Source organism: Terrapene carolina, unplaced genomic scaffold (assembly GCF_002925995.2).
Source record: "Terrapene carolina triunguis isolate 2854851 unplaced genomic scaffold, T_m_triunguis-2.0 Scaffold926, whole genome shotgun sequence".
Taxonomy (NCBI): domain Eukaryota; kingdom Metazoa; phylum Chordata; order Testudines; family Emydidae; genus Terrapene; species Terrapene triunguis.
This window is the reverse complement of record NW_020665277.1, coordinates 2,707,050-2,723,722: the sequence shown is the minus strand read 5'-3', so window position 1 is coordinate 2,723,722 and position 16,673 is coordinate 2,707,050. Positions and strand designations below refer to the sequence as shown.

The window sequence follows — 16,673 nt, the reverse complement described above, 5'->3', positions numbered from 1 at the left end:
ATGGAGTCTGATGCCTTGGACCCCTAGCAGTGCACCAAGCTTGTGCTCTGTCCCCAGAGGAGAAAATGAGAGGAGTCCCCAAGATTTGAAACCTTAGAAGGGGGGCCAGAATTGATGGATTAGGGGCAGAGTGCAGGTGAGGTGGTCAAAGGTGCCCGATTAATGTAATTTATCTCACTGCTCTCCCATTCCCGGCTTGGATAACATAACCCTGCAAGCAGAGAGCTCGATGGAGACCTCTGTGGTACCTTCCTGAAATGGCGCCTGCCTGGGAGACTGGAGGGCAGCCTCCACGCTGAACGCATGGACACTCCTGAAGATCTTGACTCTGAGTCTGGCAGGGTGGGAGGGAGCTCTTTCCATGGCCACTCAAGCCTGGCCTTCGGAAAAAGTCCTGTTAGAGAACAGTCACTTTCCCTAGGCAGCCTAACCAGCCCTGCTGTAGCATCCTGTCAGAGACAAGAGGATCCTCCGTCTCCTCTTACACTCCGTGGGTTTCAATCCTATAGAGCTTTCCAGAGTGGTGATCTCACTGACAGGGCTGTTAAAGCAACCAATTACAAAGCCACTTACTCGCAGGCCCACACGCACCCCCAGTGGGTCCAAACCATCTCCTATTAAAGACAGGGGAAGGGCTCCCATTGCCTTCAGTGGAGGGTAGAGGAGGCCCTCAGGGGAGCTGCCCTTTGTCCCTCCCTGTGCTCCCAGAGCACCCCCCCCTTGTACCATGCCACTCAACAGCTTTGCAACAGCACAACACTGGCACATACAAGTGACATGAGGCCAGCAAACCCACTCTCTATGTGGGAGAGGGTACAGACAATGGTGGCTGGACATGCAGAGATCATCTCTGAGAATCTGGAGCTGCTCCTCTCCCCACCCACCCCCAGTCGGTGGGAGCAGTTGCTGAGCATAGGAGCACAACCTGCATGAGGAAATCTAGGGCTAACCACCAATAGCTGGAGGAGAAATATTTCTTCCTTTAGCTTTTTGGATGGGACGGGGTAATCTCCTCCATCTCATCTTTCCGGATAGTCAGCACCCACGCTCCAAGCCTCTTTGCCTCACCCATCATCTCCCTGCCACGTGCCCTTTGTATTCCTCACTTCTCCTCCTCCACTGACTGCTTGACATACCTGGCACAAAATATTGTAACCCCTGTGTCCTGCCCACTGACCTCCTGCAGCCAGCTGCAAGGGATTGATGCGGGCAATCAACATTCACCCTCCAATTCCTAGTCCTAGACCGGCAAAGGAGGGGAGCAAAGCAGCCATGGGTAATACTACACATCCCTTTTAAGTAACCCAATTAAACACTCGATCAGACCACTTAAAAAAAAATATTTAAGCCTCAAAACTCAGACCACTGATTATCTCACTCAATCCCCCTTTATAAACCCAGGTTCATTCTGTAGATTATGCATCAGTAAGTAACTTTAAGATCGAAAGCTTTGCAATTGTGAAGAGTTAATTCAGACTTGCATTTGGTAACAATTATTGTTCTAGTAGAAGGTCAGGGCCCCATTGTGCTAACTCCTACAAAGACTCCATGTCCTAAAAAGCCTAAACTCTAAATAGACAAGACCGACCAAGAAAAAAGCACCTATTGTCAGTTTTCCGATCGGTTCTCTGTGTTGCAGCTCCCCAAGTGACCCGCCCAGAGTCCCACATGGAGTCAGTGGCAGAATTGGAAATGGAACCCAATCTTGAGTTCCAGGCCTGTGCTGAACCAGAAGAGCACCTTTTTCCTAGTAACATGACGTGTGTAGCTGGAGGAGGAGCACGGAGAGACAGGACAATACCTCTTCAAAGGTAAACTGCTCCCCCATTTAGTGCGGTTGCTTGCTGTGTAAGGTATAGTAACCTACCTCTTTTCCCCACAAGGGGGTACAAGTGAGCTGCTCTGCTGCTGGCACTAGCTAGTTACCTATAGAGAGGAAAGAAAAAAGTTATTGTGAAACTATTTGCAGACATGCAACAAGTTGCAAATTCATACTGGAGACATGTTAAACTTGATACAAACTCCGCTACAAGCCGGAAGGTTTCAGGCGGGGCTGGGAGCTAAGCTAGTCTCACATATTTAGGGAGGAACTTGGCAGCAAAACTCACTGCTGGGCAAATCACGTTTTCCAAACTATCTAGACAGCCTGATTTCATGTGCCACTGTAGGTCACTGACTCTCGCTGCACCTCAGCATAGCTAATGGTGCCAGATTGGCTTTCTTGGAGCCACACAGCAGGTACAGCACAGGCCATAGGTGGTCTGAATTCCCTTCTCTGATCAGAGCTCACTTGGTTGAGGCTGCCAACCACTGTCACAATTGTGACCCTTTCTGAGGTGTGGACACTAAGAATTCCTTCCCAGGTAGTGCACCAACTAGCAGGGTGTCTGCTTGTAGATGTCAGGGTTTTGCTCCACTCCCTTATACACCCCCCTGCCCTCTCTGCTGTGCAGTCAGTATGTGCTAGCAGCAGAATGCTCATCTCCTCCTATGCTGCGAGGGCAAACAAACGAGACCCATCCCCTAACTCTAAGCAGCCAGGCTAGGGCGGTTCTCTCAATTTTTTTTTCTGGTGGCCTCAGAGTGCCGCCATCACCTCTTGCTGGTAGCCTCTCTAACATTTTAGGGGAAAAATTCCTAATTAACTTTAGGAAAAACAAATAAAGATGCAGAGACATGTCCAAATCATTGTGATTTATTTAGATTTTTGCAGACTCAATAATAAAAATGTGCAGTTGCCTCTATTCTTTACTGCTCCTAAACAGACACACACACAAGGTGCTTTGCATGGGTTTTTTTGTTGTCTTTAAGACTTGCTAGCTAGTAAATCTGCTAGTGTGAAAAGTGAGTAACAAATATACAAGTATCACTTTTCACAGATTTACTCAGCCCGGGCAAGCTGGGGGACAAATTAAGCCCTGGATGGGGAGGTGGGTAGGGAGATGGGGGACAGACACTGGAGGAGGCAGCAGGGGCCAGGGGTGACGTGGGGGAGGTGACTGAGCCTGAGCCCCAAACCCTTGTGGCTGGGGGATGGAGCCTGTTGTCACATGGCCAGAGCCTGCTGCCTGCCACCCCAGGGCTGAAGCCCAAAGCCTGAACACCCCCCCCCACTCCAGAAGGTGGGGATTTGGGAACTCTCCTGCAGTGTTTGTAGCTCCAGAAGGGGGCAGGGACCAGGCTTTGCTGGCAGCCCTGGGGGAAGGCTACTGCTTCCAACCCGCTCCTAATCACCACCCAGGAGACTGTGGCTGCAAGACTAGCCCCTGGTGGCTGTGGTGGCTGCATTTGAGAAACTGCCAGTGCCACTCAGAGCTACCAGGGGTGAGTTAAAATGGGAGATGAATAGGAGCCTTGTCTGTCAGAGAAACTGACTCATTGCTTCTCGCTGGTGGAAAATGGCTGCAAGCAGGAACCCAGGGCTGGGTCTGGATGCCGGGAGCCACGCTGTTGCAGCAGGAGAGGTAGGTTGGGTTAAAGCCACATGTCGGGAGGTGGATGAAGCGCGCACCCTTTTGATACTTAAAAAAGGGTTTGTGGGCATTCCAGGCTTGGGTGAGGGCCCTGAGCATCCCAGCCCCACTCCCACTAGGGAGAGTGTCAAACACTCGTTTAGCAACTCACACTGGTGAATGGGCAGGGCTCTCCCCTCCCAGGCCTTGGCACCAAGGATGGGGCTCCTTACGGGGAGGAAATAGCACTGGTTGAGTGGCTGCTATCCTAACTATATTGGGGCGGGGCCAGTGCGGGGAGACTCTTTATGAGCAACTCTTTCCCAAGCCTATAAAGAGAGCAGAGCACAGAGCCGCTTCCCAGGCTGCAAAACCTGCTCACTAGGGCCTGATGCAAAGATAAGAAAAGTGACTCAGTAAACATGAGCATCTCTCGAGCGCTCCTGGAGGCTGGGCTAGGGACAGCTATAGCAGGAAAGGCCCAAACACACAAGCTCTTTGGAGCAGAGGCCATCTTTTTGTTGTGCTAGGCTCTTTACAGATGCAGTAGAGCCCAATCGCTGTTTGGGGATAGGTACTACTGCCTCACTGTCACCAGCTTAAATGAAACTAAAGGGGGAGGGAAGAGAGGCATTTGCACTGCAGCTTTGAGGGAGAAATCTCCCCATTTGCTCAGTACAGCCTCCAAATTACTTGCATAAGAAGCGCTTCTCGCTAACACCTGTGAACTGTAAATCTCAATTAAAAGGTTACCTGGAATGGGAGCGTTCATTCCAAAGGAGAGCAAAGTGTGTCATAAACACAGCGAAACAGACATTGGTGTGGAGTGTTGCTAGAACATCACTTCGGTGTGTTGCTCGGGAGGGGGCTGTATTTCAGTGCATCAAAGAATCATTCATCCCGTGGACGCTGCAGAGGGAATTTAGGTCAGCAGAGTGCAACTATGCGGTCTGGAACCTTACCAGGATGCTGGGTTCACACCCTGCCCATGCTACAAGACGCAGGAGCATTAGTGCAGCAGCACTTGGAGAGATCTGAGTATTTCTAGGGCTTCTTGCTATCTGAAATGCTAGAGGGCTATTGAAAGGGACAGGGGATGTGGATTTACTTTTAAATCTCACCTGAAAGACACCACCTCCAGGAGCAGAGGGTGTCCTAATGTAGCACACGGCAATCATACAGTGGAAGGGCTGCCTGCAGAATTCCTGCTGCTTCCCAGCTGTGTTTATACTAGGCCTGTTCAGCCACCTGGATCATTCCCAAGTACTCTCCAGCCAGAGGCTGCTGAACTGATGGGATCACGAGGCAAGGTGACCTAGCAGAGCTGGGGCCCGCTGGTCAATGGTGCTAATGCTACTGTGGCCATCTTGCACCTGTAAGACACTAGTAACTGGAGATTCCAGCTCACGGGATCTAGGACAACTTTCCATCTTACACAACGGTACGCTTTGTAAGAGCAATACGGGAGTTGAGGCAGAGCAGCAGCATTCCACCCATGTTGACAGCATTGTCCAGTCGAGAGGGCACTGGGCCAGCAGGTAGTCCCAGTTCTGCCTTTGACCAGCTGTGTGACCTGGGGTGAGTCACTGACCCAACATATTGTCTCTGTATCTTGTAAGCTGTTTGGGACAGGGACTGTCTTTAGCGTGAGCTTGTCCCTAGAAGTTAATATAGAAATAACCCACCCAGAAGATGCTGTTTCTAGAGGACCTACATAGCTACAATGCTTTAAAATGGGTGTTAGTCATGGCAGAAATAGCGATGAACCAACAGTCTGTAAGAGCGTTTAATCACTAGGCAAGTGATGGCAAAATATGGCTTTTAATAAGCCAGCATAATCAAGCACTGACAGGAATGACCACTAGAGAAGCATGTGTGGTTCAGTGGCACAATTCTCTCAGTGCATGTGGGAGACTCCTAGGTTCAATTCCTGGCCAATGCAGAGCTGAGTTTTTTTTCAGGAGAGAAGAGTTATTGTGACGTGGGGGCTGTGGTGTGCCGGACACAGCACACAGCTTTGCGTAGACTGCTTGTTTAGACAACACTGAACAGCTGACTACCCTCTTTATTTTAAACAAAAGAAGTTGCCCTCCAAGCCAACGGTAAGTGTATAGAATGATGTAAAAGCCCATTATTAAATAATGCCTGGCATCTCTCCAGCCTTTTGAATAAGGTCATATTTACAACTTGCCATTTCAAAAGGCACTTGCAACTTCATGTAAAACTTAAATGGACTCCAAAGCATCCAAATCCTGCAGAGCAGACTTAGGAATATTTTTCCCCAGGTGTAACTTTCCAAAATGACCTAAGAAAAACCATGGATTTCATACCCATGTCTAATTAGCATAGCCCACAGTAACTTTTGTATTTAAGGCAAGCATTAAGTATAGAAATATTCAATATGCTGGTCGTTTAATAGAATTGAACAGAAATGAAACCCATATAGATCAAGTCATCCTACTAGATGCAAAGATGACATGGTAAGTGTCTTCAGGAGAGCTAAAATTGCTGTAGTGTGTACTTTAGGCAACAAGATACCTTTAGTGTGGGGAGCCACAATCTTTCAAGTGTCCCTGCTGTACAAGCAGGAGACTCCAGGACATCTTCCTTTTGTTATTGTGTAACATGTAAAAAACAGGCATTAATGATCAGAGACAGCTTGATTATCCCCAGGTGGCATTTACAGGTAGACATCAGGCCATGAGAGCTTAGAACAAATTTTAAAAATGTTCTTGCACAATAGTCAGATCTTAAAAATAAAATACTTTATTGATAGTATGAATGTTTAACACGTTTAATGCTGTCAGCTATAAAAATGATTAAAGACTTCCGCTTGGTACATTTGGCTTTACAAATTTACAAATGTTAATGAATACTAGTGTATGCATTTTGCACTTCATTATAACACCATCAGCCGGTGCCAAAGCTCTGCAGCAATGTCTGCTTATAACTCAGACGTGAATCATAGAAGAAAGTTTTAGTTGCTTCCACACACAGAATCTACATCAAATTTAAATACGAACCCTAAATTTCTTATTGGATTAGCTGAATCCATTTTAATAGTTGTGCTTAGTTGAAGATAAGCTACTAGCAAAAATACACATTTTTCTCTTGCATTCCCCTCCCCATATTACATTACAGAAGAAATACAGTATTCAGTGCATTGCCTAAGAAATAAAGGTCACTATAGTATATATCTCTCTCTATAGAGTCGTCATAAAGAAATGGTATATCACTACTTAAGATTAGGGTAAAAGCAAGAAAACCGGTTAGAGCAGTTGTTGGAATGATACTCTAGCTAAAATCCATTCACCCATCAGTCTTCAGCTGTTACTCTTATCAGGAGAAAAATTTGCTGTGGTAAGATCACATTTTAAATGTGCTTTCCCAAGAGTTTCTACCTATTTAGCTATAGGGTGCTACTATTTTTCTTATTCTTGGTGTATGGACAATTGAATAGGAACTATGGTGCATACATTTATTTAGAAGTTTATAAAAACATATCTAACCATCTCCATTGCATTATACCAAAGACTATCATATGGGTCATTTTTCAGCTTGGAAAAGAGACAACTAAGGGGGATGGGGGGCAGAGATGTGATAGAGGTCTATAAAATCATGACTGGTGTGCAGTCAAGTGGTGTTGACTCCTTCTCGTAATACAAGAATTAGGGGGTCACCAAATGAAATTACTAGGCAGCAGGTTTAAAACAAAGGAAGTATTTTTTTTCCCCCCACAGTCAGTCAGTCTGTGGAACTCTTTGCCAGAGGATGTTGTGAAGGCCACAACTGTAACAGGGTTCAAAAAAGAACTAGGTAAATTCATGGAGGATAGGCCCATCAATGGTTATTAGCCAGGCTGGACAGGGATGGTGGCTCTAGCCTCTGTTTGCCAGAAGCTGGGAATGGGCAACAGGGGATGGATCACTTGGTGATTACCTGTTCTGTTCATTCCCTCTGGGGGAAACCTGGCATTGGCCACTGGCAGAAGACAGGATACTGGGCTAGATGGACCTTTGGTCTGACCCAGTACGGCTGTTATGTGGGGGGGAGGGGGTAGAAAAGGGTTGGTTAGGATACCATCTACTAATGCAGTTCAAGAATTCTGCTGTCTTATAAATTAAGACTCAGAGCTGGAAGAGACCTATTATATCATGTATAGGAGTGCATCCTCCCAACCACTGCAGGAATCTTTCCTAAAATAAAGTAGCAAGTGCTTTCTTTAGTTGTGTGCTGAATAACTAAAACAGAGGAGTAAGCACCCAACTGTGGGAAACACTACTCCAGGCTCTATGTTGCTGTAGGCAGAATGGCTAAAAATGGCCCGACATCAAGCAGCAAAACTGATTTCTAAGTTTAGGATCAGAGTCTCGTAATCTGTGCCACTTGGCATTTGGGATACACACTCATTCAGGCTAGATTCCAGCCTGTAACCCTGATCTCTGTTCTATTTATCTTGTTACATTTAGTGTCCATTACTGTAGTGTCGTCACACACTAGACTGTGCTGTCCTATTTGAATGTGAGTAGCATATGCAGCATAGGTTTGCAGCGAGGTCTGTAGACTTACCATTTACTTCACAGCACAGGTAAAAATTATTGAATCTGTTGCAAACTGAACTCCAAAGTCAGGCAGACTTTTTTTTTTTCCTCTTTTTTTTTAAAACAGCAACCTGCTCTTATTTTATAATCTTAAGAGTGTATTTCCACCTTTTCTTTATGAATTATGGAGAACTTCAATAACATAACCAGACTAAGATTAATATATGCATTGTGTGTGTAACATGTACATCGGTGCATCTATCTATACATATATGCATATTTATATATGAAAGTTAATAATTTGGTTCCACAGCTGCAGCCACTGAGGCTAGCAGGATCCTATAGCAAACTGCTCAGTAAAATCTGTCAGTCTGACATACAGTATTGTTACAAAGTGAGCAACTTAAGTTATTGCTTTTGATTATTAGTAAAGATCCCATCTTACTGTATAGAATGACTCGCGATTTCTCTTTTCAAGTAATAGCAAGATCCTTATCTCACACACACACACACACACACACACACACACACCAGTAGATTGCTTGAAGAAGTTTAAAATCAAAGGTGAAGCACCAGGAATGAATCCTTAGCCATTTAACCTACAGCGAGACATCAATGTGGGAAATTAACGAACTGCAGGAAACTAGCACCCTGACTGTTTAATGCTGTCACTGTTTTTGGACAACTCCAGTGGAAAAGAAAAGGGATTGGGTTGCACAGAGCTAAACCGTAGGACCAAAATCTACCCTAACACACTCATGTGCATCTCCTCTGATGTCAACAGGAGCTACATCCTAACAGGACAGCAAAACTGGGGCCACATTGTGGTCACCTTTGAAAGATTTTCATTCTGTAGCATGTTGTTTACAAACTTGATTTAAGAACAATTGGAAAGGATTAAAAAACAGTGATTTAAACATTCATGATTCATAGAAGAGCTGTTATTTCTGCGGTTAGATGGTCCCTTTTTTGTTTTGTACAGAAAACCACATTCATATCACAAGCTTAGTTCAGGCACTTTTTATACAGTGTTCATCTGGAATAAAAATCTGCAGAAGTGATTTCTGCATAAATTAAAATGAATGCTTCAGCCCCATTATAGTTTGCTAGTCAGCTCCCAGCACATTTTCTTCCCTCCTTGTTTCATTTGACTGCTGACATGAGACACCTTTAGAGGCTAACTTACAGCTCTATAGTTAAGGTTTATACATCAACATAAAAATTTCCTACCTATTTTTTTTTTTTAAAAAAGTACACTAAAGGAATTATACAGACACATTCTGCTACTACCCAAATAAATAACATGGAGTGGATAAAACAGTGACGCTTAGCTCTAGGATGCTAAGCCATGGAATGCTACATTCACATTTTCTAAAGACTAGCTATTAGTTGGCAACAGTATCTCAACGTCTTTACCGTTTGCTACTACAGCATTGTTAGAGCAGCTACTTGCCAAGTCCATGGTGGCACCAAGAGAGGATGCCTGGGAAGGGGTTTTGGTTAGTGGGGTAGGAGTTGCCGGGGACTGAGCCAGGCCAGGTTTCTTTGGAGGAATAGGTGGAGGGTTCCCTCTTTCTGCTCTAGGGATTGTTGGTGATTTAATTCCAGGAGACAACGGGCTCAGCGGGCTAGAAACTTTGCCTGGGCTAGACTCGCTTTTTGGACTCACAGCGTTGGCCAGATTCCGATAGTCTGTGCCAAAGGGCGAACTATTCGGAGAGACTGGCTTTATAGGTCCCTGCTGACTGGTGAATCTGGAAAGAACCTGAGTGACTGTGTTGCGGGCTAACTGCTTGGCAGCGGAGTTGTCTGCAAGGGTAGGAGACAAATCCCTCGATGGTGGGCTTTGCAGGCCACTCGACTGATGGTCCTGATCAGCTTGGGACTGGAATTTGTGTCTGGCAGCATGGAAACGTTGGTTGATCCCCACCTGATAGGACGACTGGTAACCAGGGCTATTTCCTGACGTTCCTACCAAACGTTTAGTCAGAACTGGGGACGAGCATGGAGACGATGTCAGAGATGAGGCAGCTGTGCTGCTGGGAGAGAGAGACGTCCCACCAGAAGGAAGCTGTGGGATCATATACACAGGAGATTCTGTTCTTACAGGGGAACTTCCATTCTCAACTGCACTTTCTGGGACTGGACCAACGGGCTTCTCTCTCAGCAGTGCCTGGTTCTCTGCTATGTCTGTCTGCACTAGGTCACCACTTGTTTGCATGTCTGTGTCACAGTGCCCATTTGCTTTAGCATAGGGATGGGTAGGTGTGGCAGGGCTGGGAAGGGCCATGTGTACAGTTATGCCTGCATTGCCCAGATTGGTTCTGTCTGCCTGGGAACTTTCTGTCTGGCAAGACACAGACCTCACCAGTGGGCTCTCTGTTTCTATACCTCTGGACATCATTGAGGGGTTTTGTTGTGAGTGCTCAGCAGGGTTGGTGCCCTGGCAAGGAACCTCCAGTTCTTTCAGGGCTTTTTTCAGGCTCTCCACCTCTTCCTTGAGTGCCTTTGTCCGGTTCTCTTCTCGGTTCAGCTTGGCTCTCAGCTGTTCTCTTTCAATGTCGAACTCGGAGAGCTGCTTTTCCACCTGTGCCTCCATCTGCAAACCCCGCTTCTTCTTGGAGGCCAGCTCCTCCTCCAGCTTGCTCACTTTGCTCCTCTCTTTCTCCAGTTTCAAGCTCAACTCCCCTGCCTTCTGTCCCTCTTCCACTACCTTAGCTGTGGCTTTCTTGCACTCCAGCACAAGCATGGAGGACAGCTGCTTGTGGCGTGCCCTCTCTTCCTCCAACTGGCTCGACAGCTTCTTCTGCTCTTTTTCAATTTTTTTCACTTGGGTCCTTTCGAATTCCAGCTGGAAAAGAAGACAGAAGGGTTCTCAGAAGGAACTAAAAAGCCTCCCATATGCAAATGAGGTAACTTTCAATACCCCAAAGAACTAACGTGGTAGAGCTGCAGATCAGATTTCCTTATCTACCAGAGTTCACAATCCTATATTTTGCAGCAACAGAGGGCCTCACTAACACCAAACATAAAGAAGCATGGGTCCCTGGTTCCACTCTAGGTGTCTGTGAGGTCACCAACTCTTGCATAGCTAACAGCTCAAATCGGTTCTTGGCATGTACATGTAACATTAGCATTACTGTACCACTTTATATAGTCACTGATGGGAAATTTTCAGTTGTTTACTTTTAGTGTAATATATACCAATGATCTAGCATACAGAAGTTTCCCTCTTACTGGTTCTGCCTCCCCACCCCTTATTAATCTGCTTTACAATGCCATTTAGAAACGTTTATGGAGGTCTAAAGTCTAATGCTATAGCTTTCTATTGTTCTTGTGTTACAGATAAAGCAGTAACATGAATCTACATTACTGTGGCTCTCTGAACAAAAGTATACCAATTCTTCCCCCTACTAGTTTGGGCGTTCTGCACCAGTACTGCAACGTATCAGAAAGCCACAGGGTGTGACTCAGATTGTTTTGCCTTTAAGTTCAGCTTGCTTCCTGAGTTCTTTTCCGTTTTAAGGCTGAAACAAGCTCTCTTAGCCTGTGAACATTTTAATCCATTTCAGACATGGAAAACTGGGTAGGACAAGCTGGTATTTTACATGTGGTTGACAAAAGCCAGGAACTGTAGAGAGTCTTATCCTTAATATTTATTTGCTATTCAGGTACAATTAGACAGATGTTCTGCTACATCACCCAGACTTAGTGTATCTGTGGGTTCTGAGAGCATTCAGCTTTCTGTGGGGAAGGCTAATTATTAACTCCCAAGGCAAACCTGCTGAGTCAGCCGCTCCCGCTCCTTCTCCAACATGTAGGTGACATCATCTCCTTCAGCAGTGTCTTGGGCATGCCGCTGCCTCTCTTCCTCAAGATCCAGTATCACCTTCCAAACACAGACACTTTAGTCATCTTTTTATAGAAAAGCATTTACATACATGCTCAGAAAGGTGTTGTGTAAGAATATAAATTAGAAACCCACTCTTCATGTGCCCTTATTTTAGCCTTCAGTAGATAATTTGTATGTTTGTCTCCAGTTTGTAGCGGAGCTTTAAAAAGTTTGAAAAGAAGTATTTTCCTCACATAATTTATTACTGTTTAGCTGGTGCCTGAGATAGGATTTACTGACAAAGTCATTAATACAAAAACCAGCAGCATATACACAGCCTCATCTGTATGTTTTTAGATATTGGTTCAAGGCAAATTTGCATTATGATATGCATTTCTTTTACTCCTGGGGGAATTCTGCACCACTGCGCATGTGCAGAATTTATCTCTCCCACAGATTTCTTTGCTTCCCTGCAGAAAAATGATTTTCTGACAGGGAAGCCACAAGAGCAGTCCTGTAACCCTTCCCAGCAGTATATTTTGGGTGTCCAGGGCAGCCGGCAGAGAGGTAAATCACTGTGGGGTGGGGGACAGGACTGGGGAAGACCTGGCTGGTGGCTCCCACCCTGCACCAGGCTCAGCTGCTAGTCCTGGCTTGGCTGGGGAGGACACGACTTCCTCTTCCCCTTCATGGCAGCTGGGGTGGGGCCAGACCCACCGTGTTCTTCCTTGTTTCCTATGGGGGATTTTCTTGGTTTTCCTATAGTTTGCATGCACAGGGGATGGGACTCAGTTTCCCTAGGTGCTACGGGTTTAACGAGGTGATGGGAGAGGGAGTTTGTTGTTACAGAGGACCAGCGAGGGAACTTGGGACCCCAGAGTTCTCCCCCAGCTGCAGAAAGCTCTGCAATCTCCACCTCTCTCCTCCCCCCCCCCCCCGCACACCCATCGCTCCTCAGCTGCAGGGGGAGGGATCCCTGTATAGGGAGCTGCTCCACCATCTGCCCAACCTCCATGCAGCCAGACACCCTCATACCCTCCCACTGAGCCTCACACTCAAACCCCCCAATGAGCCCCACTCCTCCTGCCCTGGGGTGTTTCTGGGGCAGGCCCAGTCCTTGTGCTGTGTCAGGGTTGGGTGCAGTCTCACTGCTGAGTCTGTGTCCTGGGGGAAGGAGCTGCAAAGTGATCTCCCACCTCCCTGCAGCCAGTGGCCTGTGCTCCCCAATACCCTGCTGGAGCCCCCACATTAATTTTAAAAATAAAGTTTGCAGAATTTTTAAATATTGTGTGCAGAATTTTTACTTTTTTTGGCATAGAATGCCCTCAGGAGGGCCTCTGCTGTGTCCTGGGAGAGATTTGAAGCTGGCAGCACAAATATTCAAGTCTGATTTGACAAAACAAGTTTATTTTAAAATAACTCTAATTTGTTCTAACACTTGAAACAAAACTGCCTGCTATAAGGACCAGTCAAGAAGCGCCTTCAAATTCTACACGGAATTACAATAACTGAGATTCCATTAACTCAGCAGAAAAGTCAACACACAAACTTCCCAGTTGGATACTGCAACTCTGCAGTATGTCATGATCAAAATTCCAGTTCTCCCAAACACATTCACCAAGAACAGAGCATTTACTCAATCCTTCTGACAAAGTCAGTTTCTAGACATCTTGCACAAACATATCTGTGCGCCTTATGGGAAAGGGCTAATTTGGTTTTAAAAAGTGATTATAGCCAAATATATGGCTGAAAAAGTGAAGTAATGTTTCCTATTTATTCTTTCAATGACTTACATGTCAAATTACTTAGTAAGTGGAGCAAAGATTACTTCCAAATGTCTTCTCTACACACACTGCCTCAGATCTAAAAGTCAAGCTGCTTTCTGCCTTTTACATCGATGTAGTAAATATTCTGCAATCAGAACTGCTTCAGACAGTGGTGGTATTAATGTACAAGGCAGACTAGAATCCAGTTCGCTGTCTCATAGCTAATACAGCATACAGGAGTAAAAACTTACTTTGAGTCTTATAGGCCAACATCATTAACTAGACACAATGGGCCCATTTTTTCTCTCTCTCTTACTTCCAAAGGGATTACACCTATTTGCACGAGTGCTATGACCAAGGTTTACAGAATCAGGCCACAGCAAGAAGTGCCCTTGTTGAGACGGAGCCATTTTTGGATAATGGCTTTTAGTTCAAATCAGACAACAAAATTCGTATCTACTAATTTTGTTGCCGCTTCCCTTATTTTACTGTTTGCAGTGTCTACACTGGTAGCAAATATTGGTTTGACTTTGTTTGGAGAGGAACAAAAAAATAAATAAATAAAAAAAAAAATCTGGCTGACACCCTTCCAAAAGCTGAACTCTGCAAACTAAGTACCCTGAAGGGCAAATAAATTAAAGAGTCGTGAGATTCCAATGAGTCCAGGTCAGTGGAAGTTCTTGTTTGTCTTCATACTTATGTGCAACTTTCCACTGTAAGCCAGATAAGCACAGCTCTGGAGAGGTGGGGCCTCCAAAGAGAGCATGGCCAGAGCTTTTACTGAGTGTGCCTTTACTATGCATTCATGCCAATGTGGGAGATGGTTAAAGCGATATCAAAAAATATCTAATAGGCATGAAAAATAGCCCTTGCTAAACAATATTTTGGGAGGAAAAAATGTGTACATGTATTATAAAAGTCTAAGGAGAAGCTGCATTCCCACTAGTACCTACCAACCAATTCTATTTCTCTTTTAAATAAGCAAATATAGACCATTCAATTAACCCAGACATAGTTCAGTGCTGCTGTGAATTGACAAAGCTTTCTGTGTGATGACATGTAAATGAAGATTTTTTTCCCTAAGTTTAGTTCATACTATACTTCCCCAATCAGAGTAAGCTATTTCCTCCCTATATTTTCCACAGATCTCCCATTAATAGAACAGCAGCACACGTACCTTCTTTATTAACTGTACAATATTGACCAATTAACGCTTTTTAAAGCTACAAAGTAGGACTGTTTAGCAACTACAGGAACTCCTTTTGCATTTAACTTTCACTCTTTACCACACTAAAGCCAACAACATGTTCCCAAAAGTACATTATTTTTAGTGAGTTGTACAGAAATTAAAACCTACCTTTCTGTGCCTGCTTTCTGCAGCAGCTAGTTGAGAGAGCATTCTTTCCTGCATATTCTTGCAATGTTTCATCACTACTTTTAGGATAGACAAAGGATTGGAGCAAACTGGTTGCTTTTCGCCATGATTTCCCACCTTCAGCATCTCAAAATCTCTCTGCAGAGCCATTAATGGGTCACTGATGTTGTACTTTCCATAGCGTTCTTCAATGAAAGTGTTTCTGTGCTGGGCCTGAAACATATAAATACGTATTTCAATTTATTTAAAAGGTGGTAACTGAAGAATCATATGGAAATTGACAAATCATTTCTGGATAGAGATAAAATACGATGGGGTATTTGTTCTGAGATGTAGACATCCCTGCTGCTTGGCACCAAGATGTGATACAGACCTAACTATCTGCTGGAGAGATAAAAGTATCTAGCATTGCACGTGTTTTCCTGGTGAAAGGTGCTGGGTTAACAGTCCCAGAGACTAAAGAGCTCTACTAATCCATAGGACAGATAGACTAGAAGCTGGGGCAAGCAATATAGCAAACTTCTTCACAATGACCGCACACGGACATCTAAATGGGCGATTAGTGCGGCCTCCGTGGCCCATTTAGTCCTTGCCATCTCTGCTAATGCTGATAACAAGGGGGCCCATAAGGTCATGGTTTTTGTGGCGAATGCACTAGTCCTTTGAGACCTGGACATAGTCCAAACAACTTATTTCACAGCCCACAAAAAGCTATCAAATGGCCACAGCGCACACAGTCAATGCTTAAACAACTTTACATCCTCATGCATCTGGTAGACCTGGGTAAAAAATCCTTCCGCCAAACAGTTACATTTCATGAGGTTTTATTTTTAATTGTTGCTTGGAATTGCATCAGAATTTGTTGACAATTTTTTTTTACCTGGGTTGGATTTACACCAACAGTATAGAAGAGGCGCCAGTGTCTGACGATCAATCCCAGGACTATTTTTCCAACAAATAATCTTCTAACTGAGGCCTTGTCTACACTGGCACTTTACAGTGCTGCAATTTTCTCGCTCAGGGGTATGAAAAAATACACCCCATGAGTGCTGTAAAGTGGCAGTGTAGGCAGCGCACCAGCGGCAGCACTTTAACGTTGCTAGTGAAGACATGCCCTGAATGAGGAGCCATCAATCCTTTAATAGGAATTTTACATAAAGGGGACCACTTGCACGTCTCTAACTATGGTGAGGACCAGTATATGCCATCCTTCATGGTATAGTTTGAAGTTAATACAGAGCAGGCATAGGGTGTGAGGAGTGTTTTAGGGGTTTTGTTTGTTTGTTTTCTTTTTGAGTGCTACATGGCTTACATGAAGTGTAGATTTCTGAATATGTTTATTTTACCAATTACCATGCCTAGCGAATCATTTTAAAAGATCAAAACTGACCTCCACCACAAGATATAGGAAGAGAAGCTAGTTTCACAAGATACATGGCAATGTGGTACCGGGGGCAGCATGGGGATCGGGTCTGAAAGTACAAATTAAGCACAAAACTCTGTGACACTGCAAACCATATATAAGTGAGCCAAAGTGCAGACCCAAAAGCATGAAATTTCCATCTCTATTTTCCTTCCAGCTAGAATCATTTCAGTTGAAGCTACTGATTTCCATTTTTGCTTTCCCCAACAGGAAGCCACATGCAAGAAAAGGAAATCCAGCTCCAAATGCCCATGTCTTTTCACTGTAATTAAAATGCCAAAGAA

General features: G+C 44.8%; 1 protein-coding gene across 1 annotated transcript in view; it reads right to left on the bottom strand.

Moving 5' to 3' along the window:
• Positions 1 to 7,455: 7,455 nt before the first annotated feature.
• Positions 7,456 to 16,673, bottom strand: part of CTTNBP2NL (CTTNBP2 N-terminal like) — a 37,687-nt gene continuing 28,469 nt past the window's right edge. The window contains exons 3-5 of the mRNA XM_026661148.2: positions 14,949 to 15,179; positions 11,775 to 11,882; positions 7,456 to 10,844 (exon numbers count right to left, since the gene is read on the bottom strand). Of these exons, the coding sequence (XP_026516933.1) occupies positions 9,372 to 10,844; positions 11,775 to 11,882; positions 14,949 to 15,179 (1,812 nt within the window). The 3' untranslated portion in view covers positions 7,456 to 9,371. The remainder of the gene's footprint in view (positions 10,845 to 11,774; positions 11,883 to 14,948; positions 15,180 to 16,673) is intronic.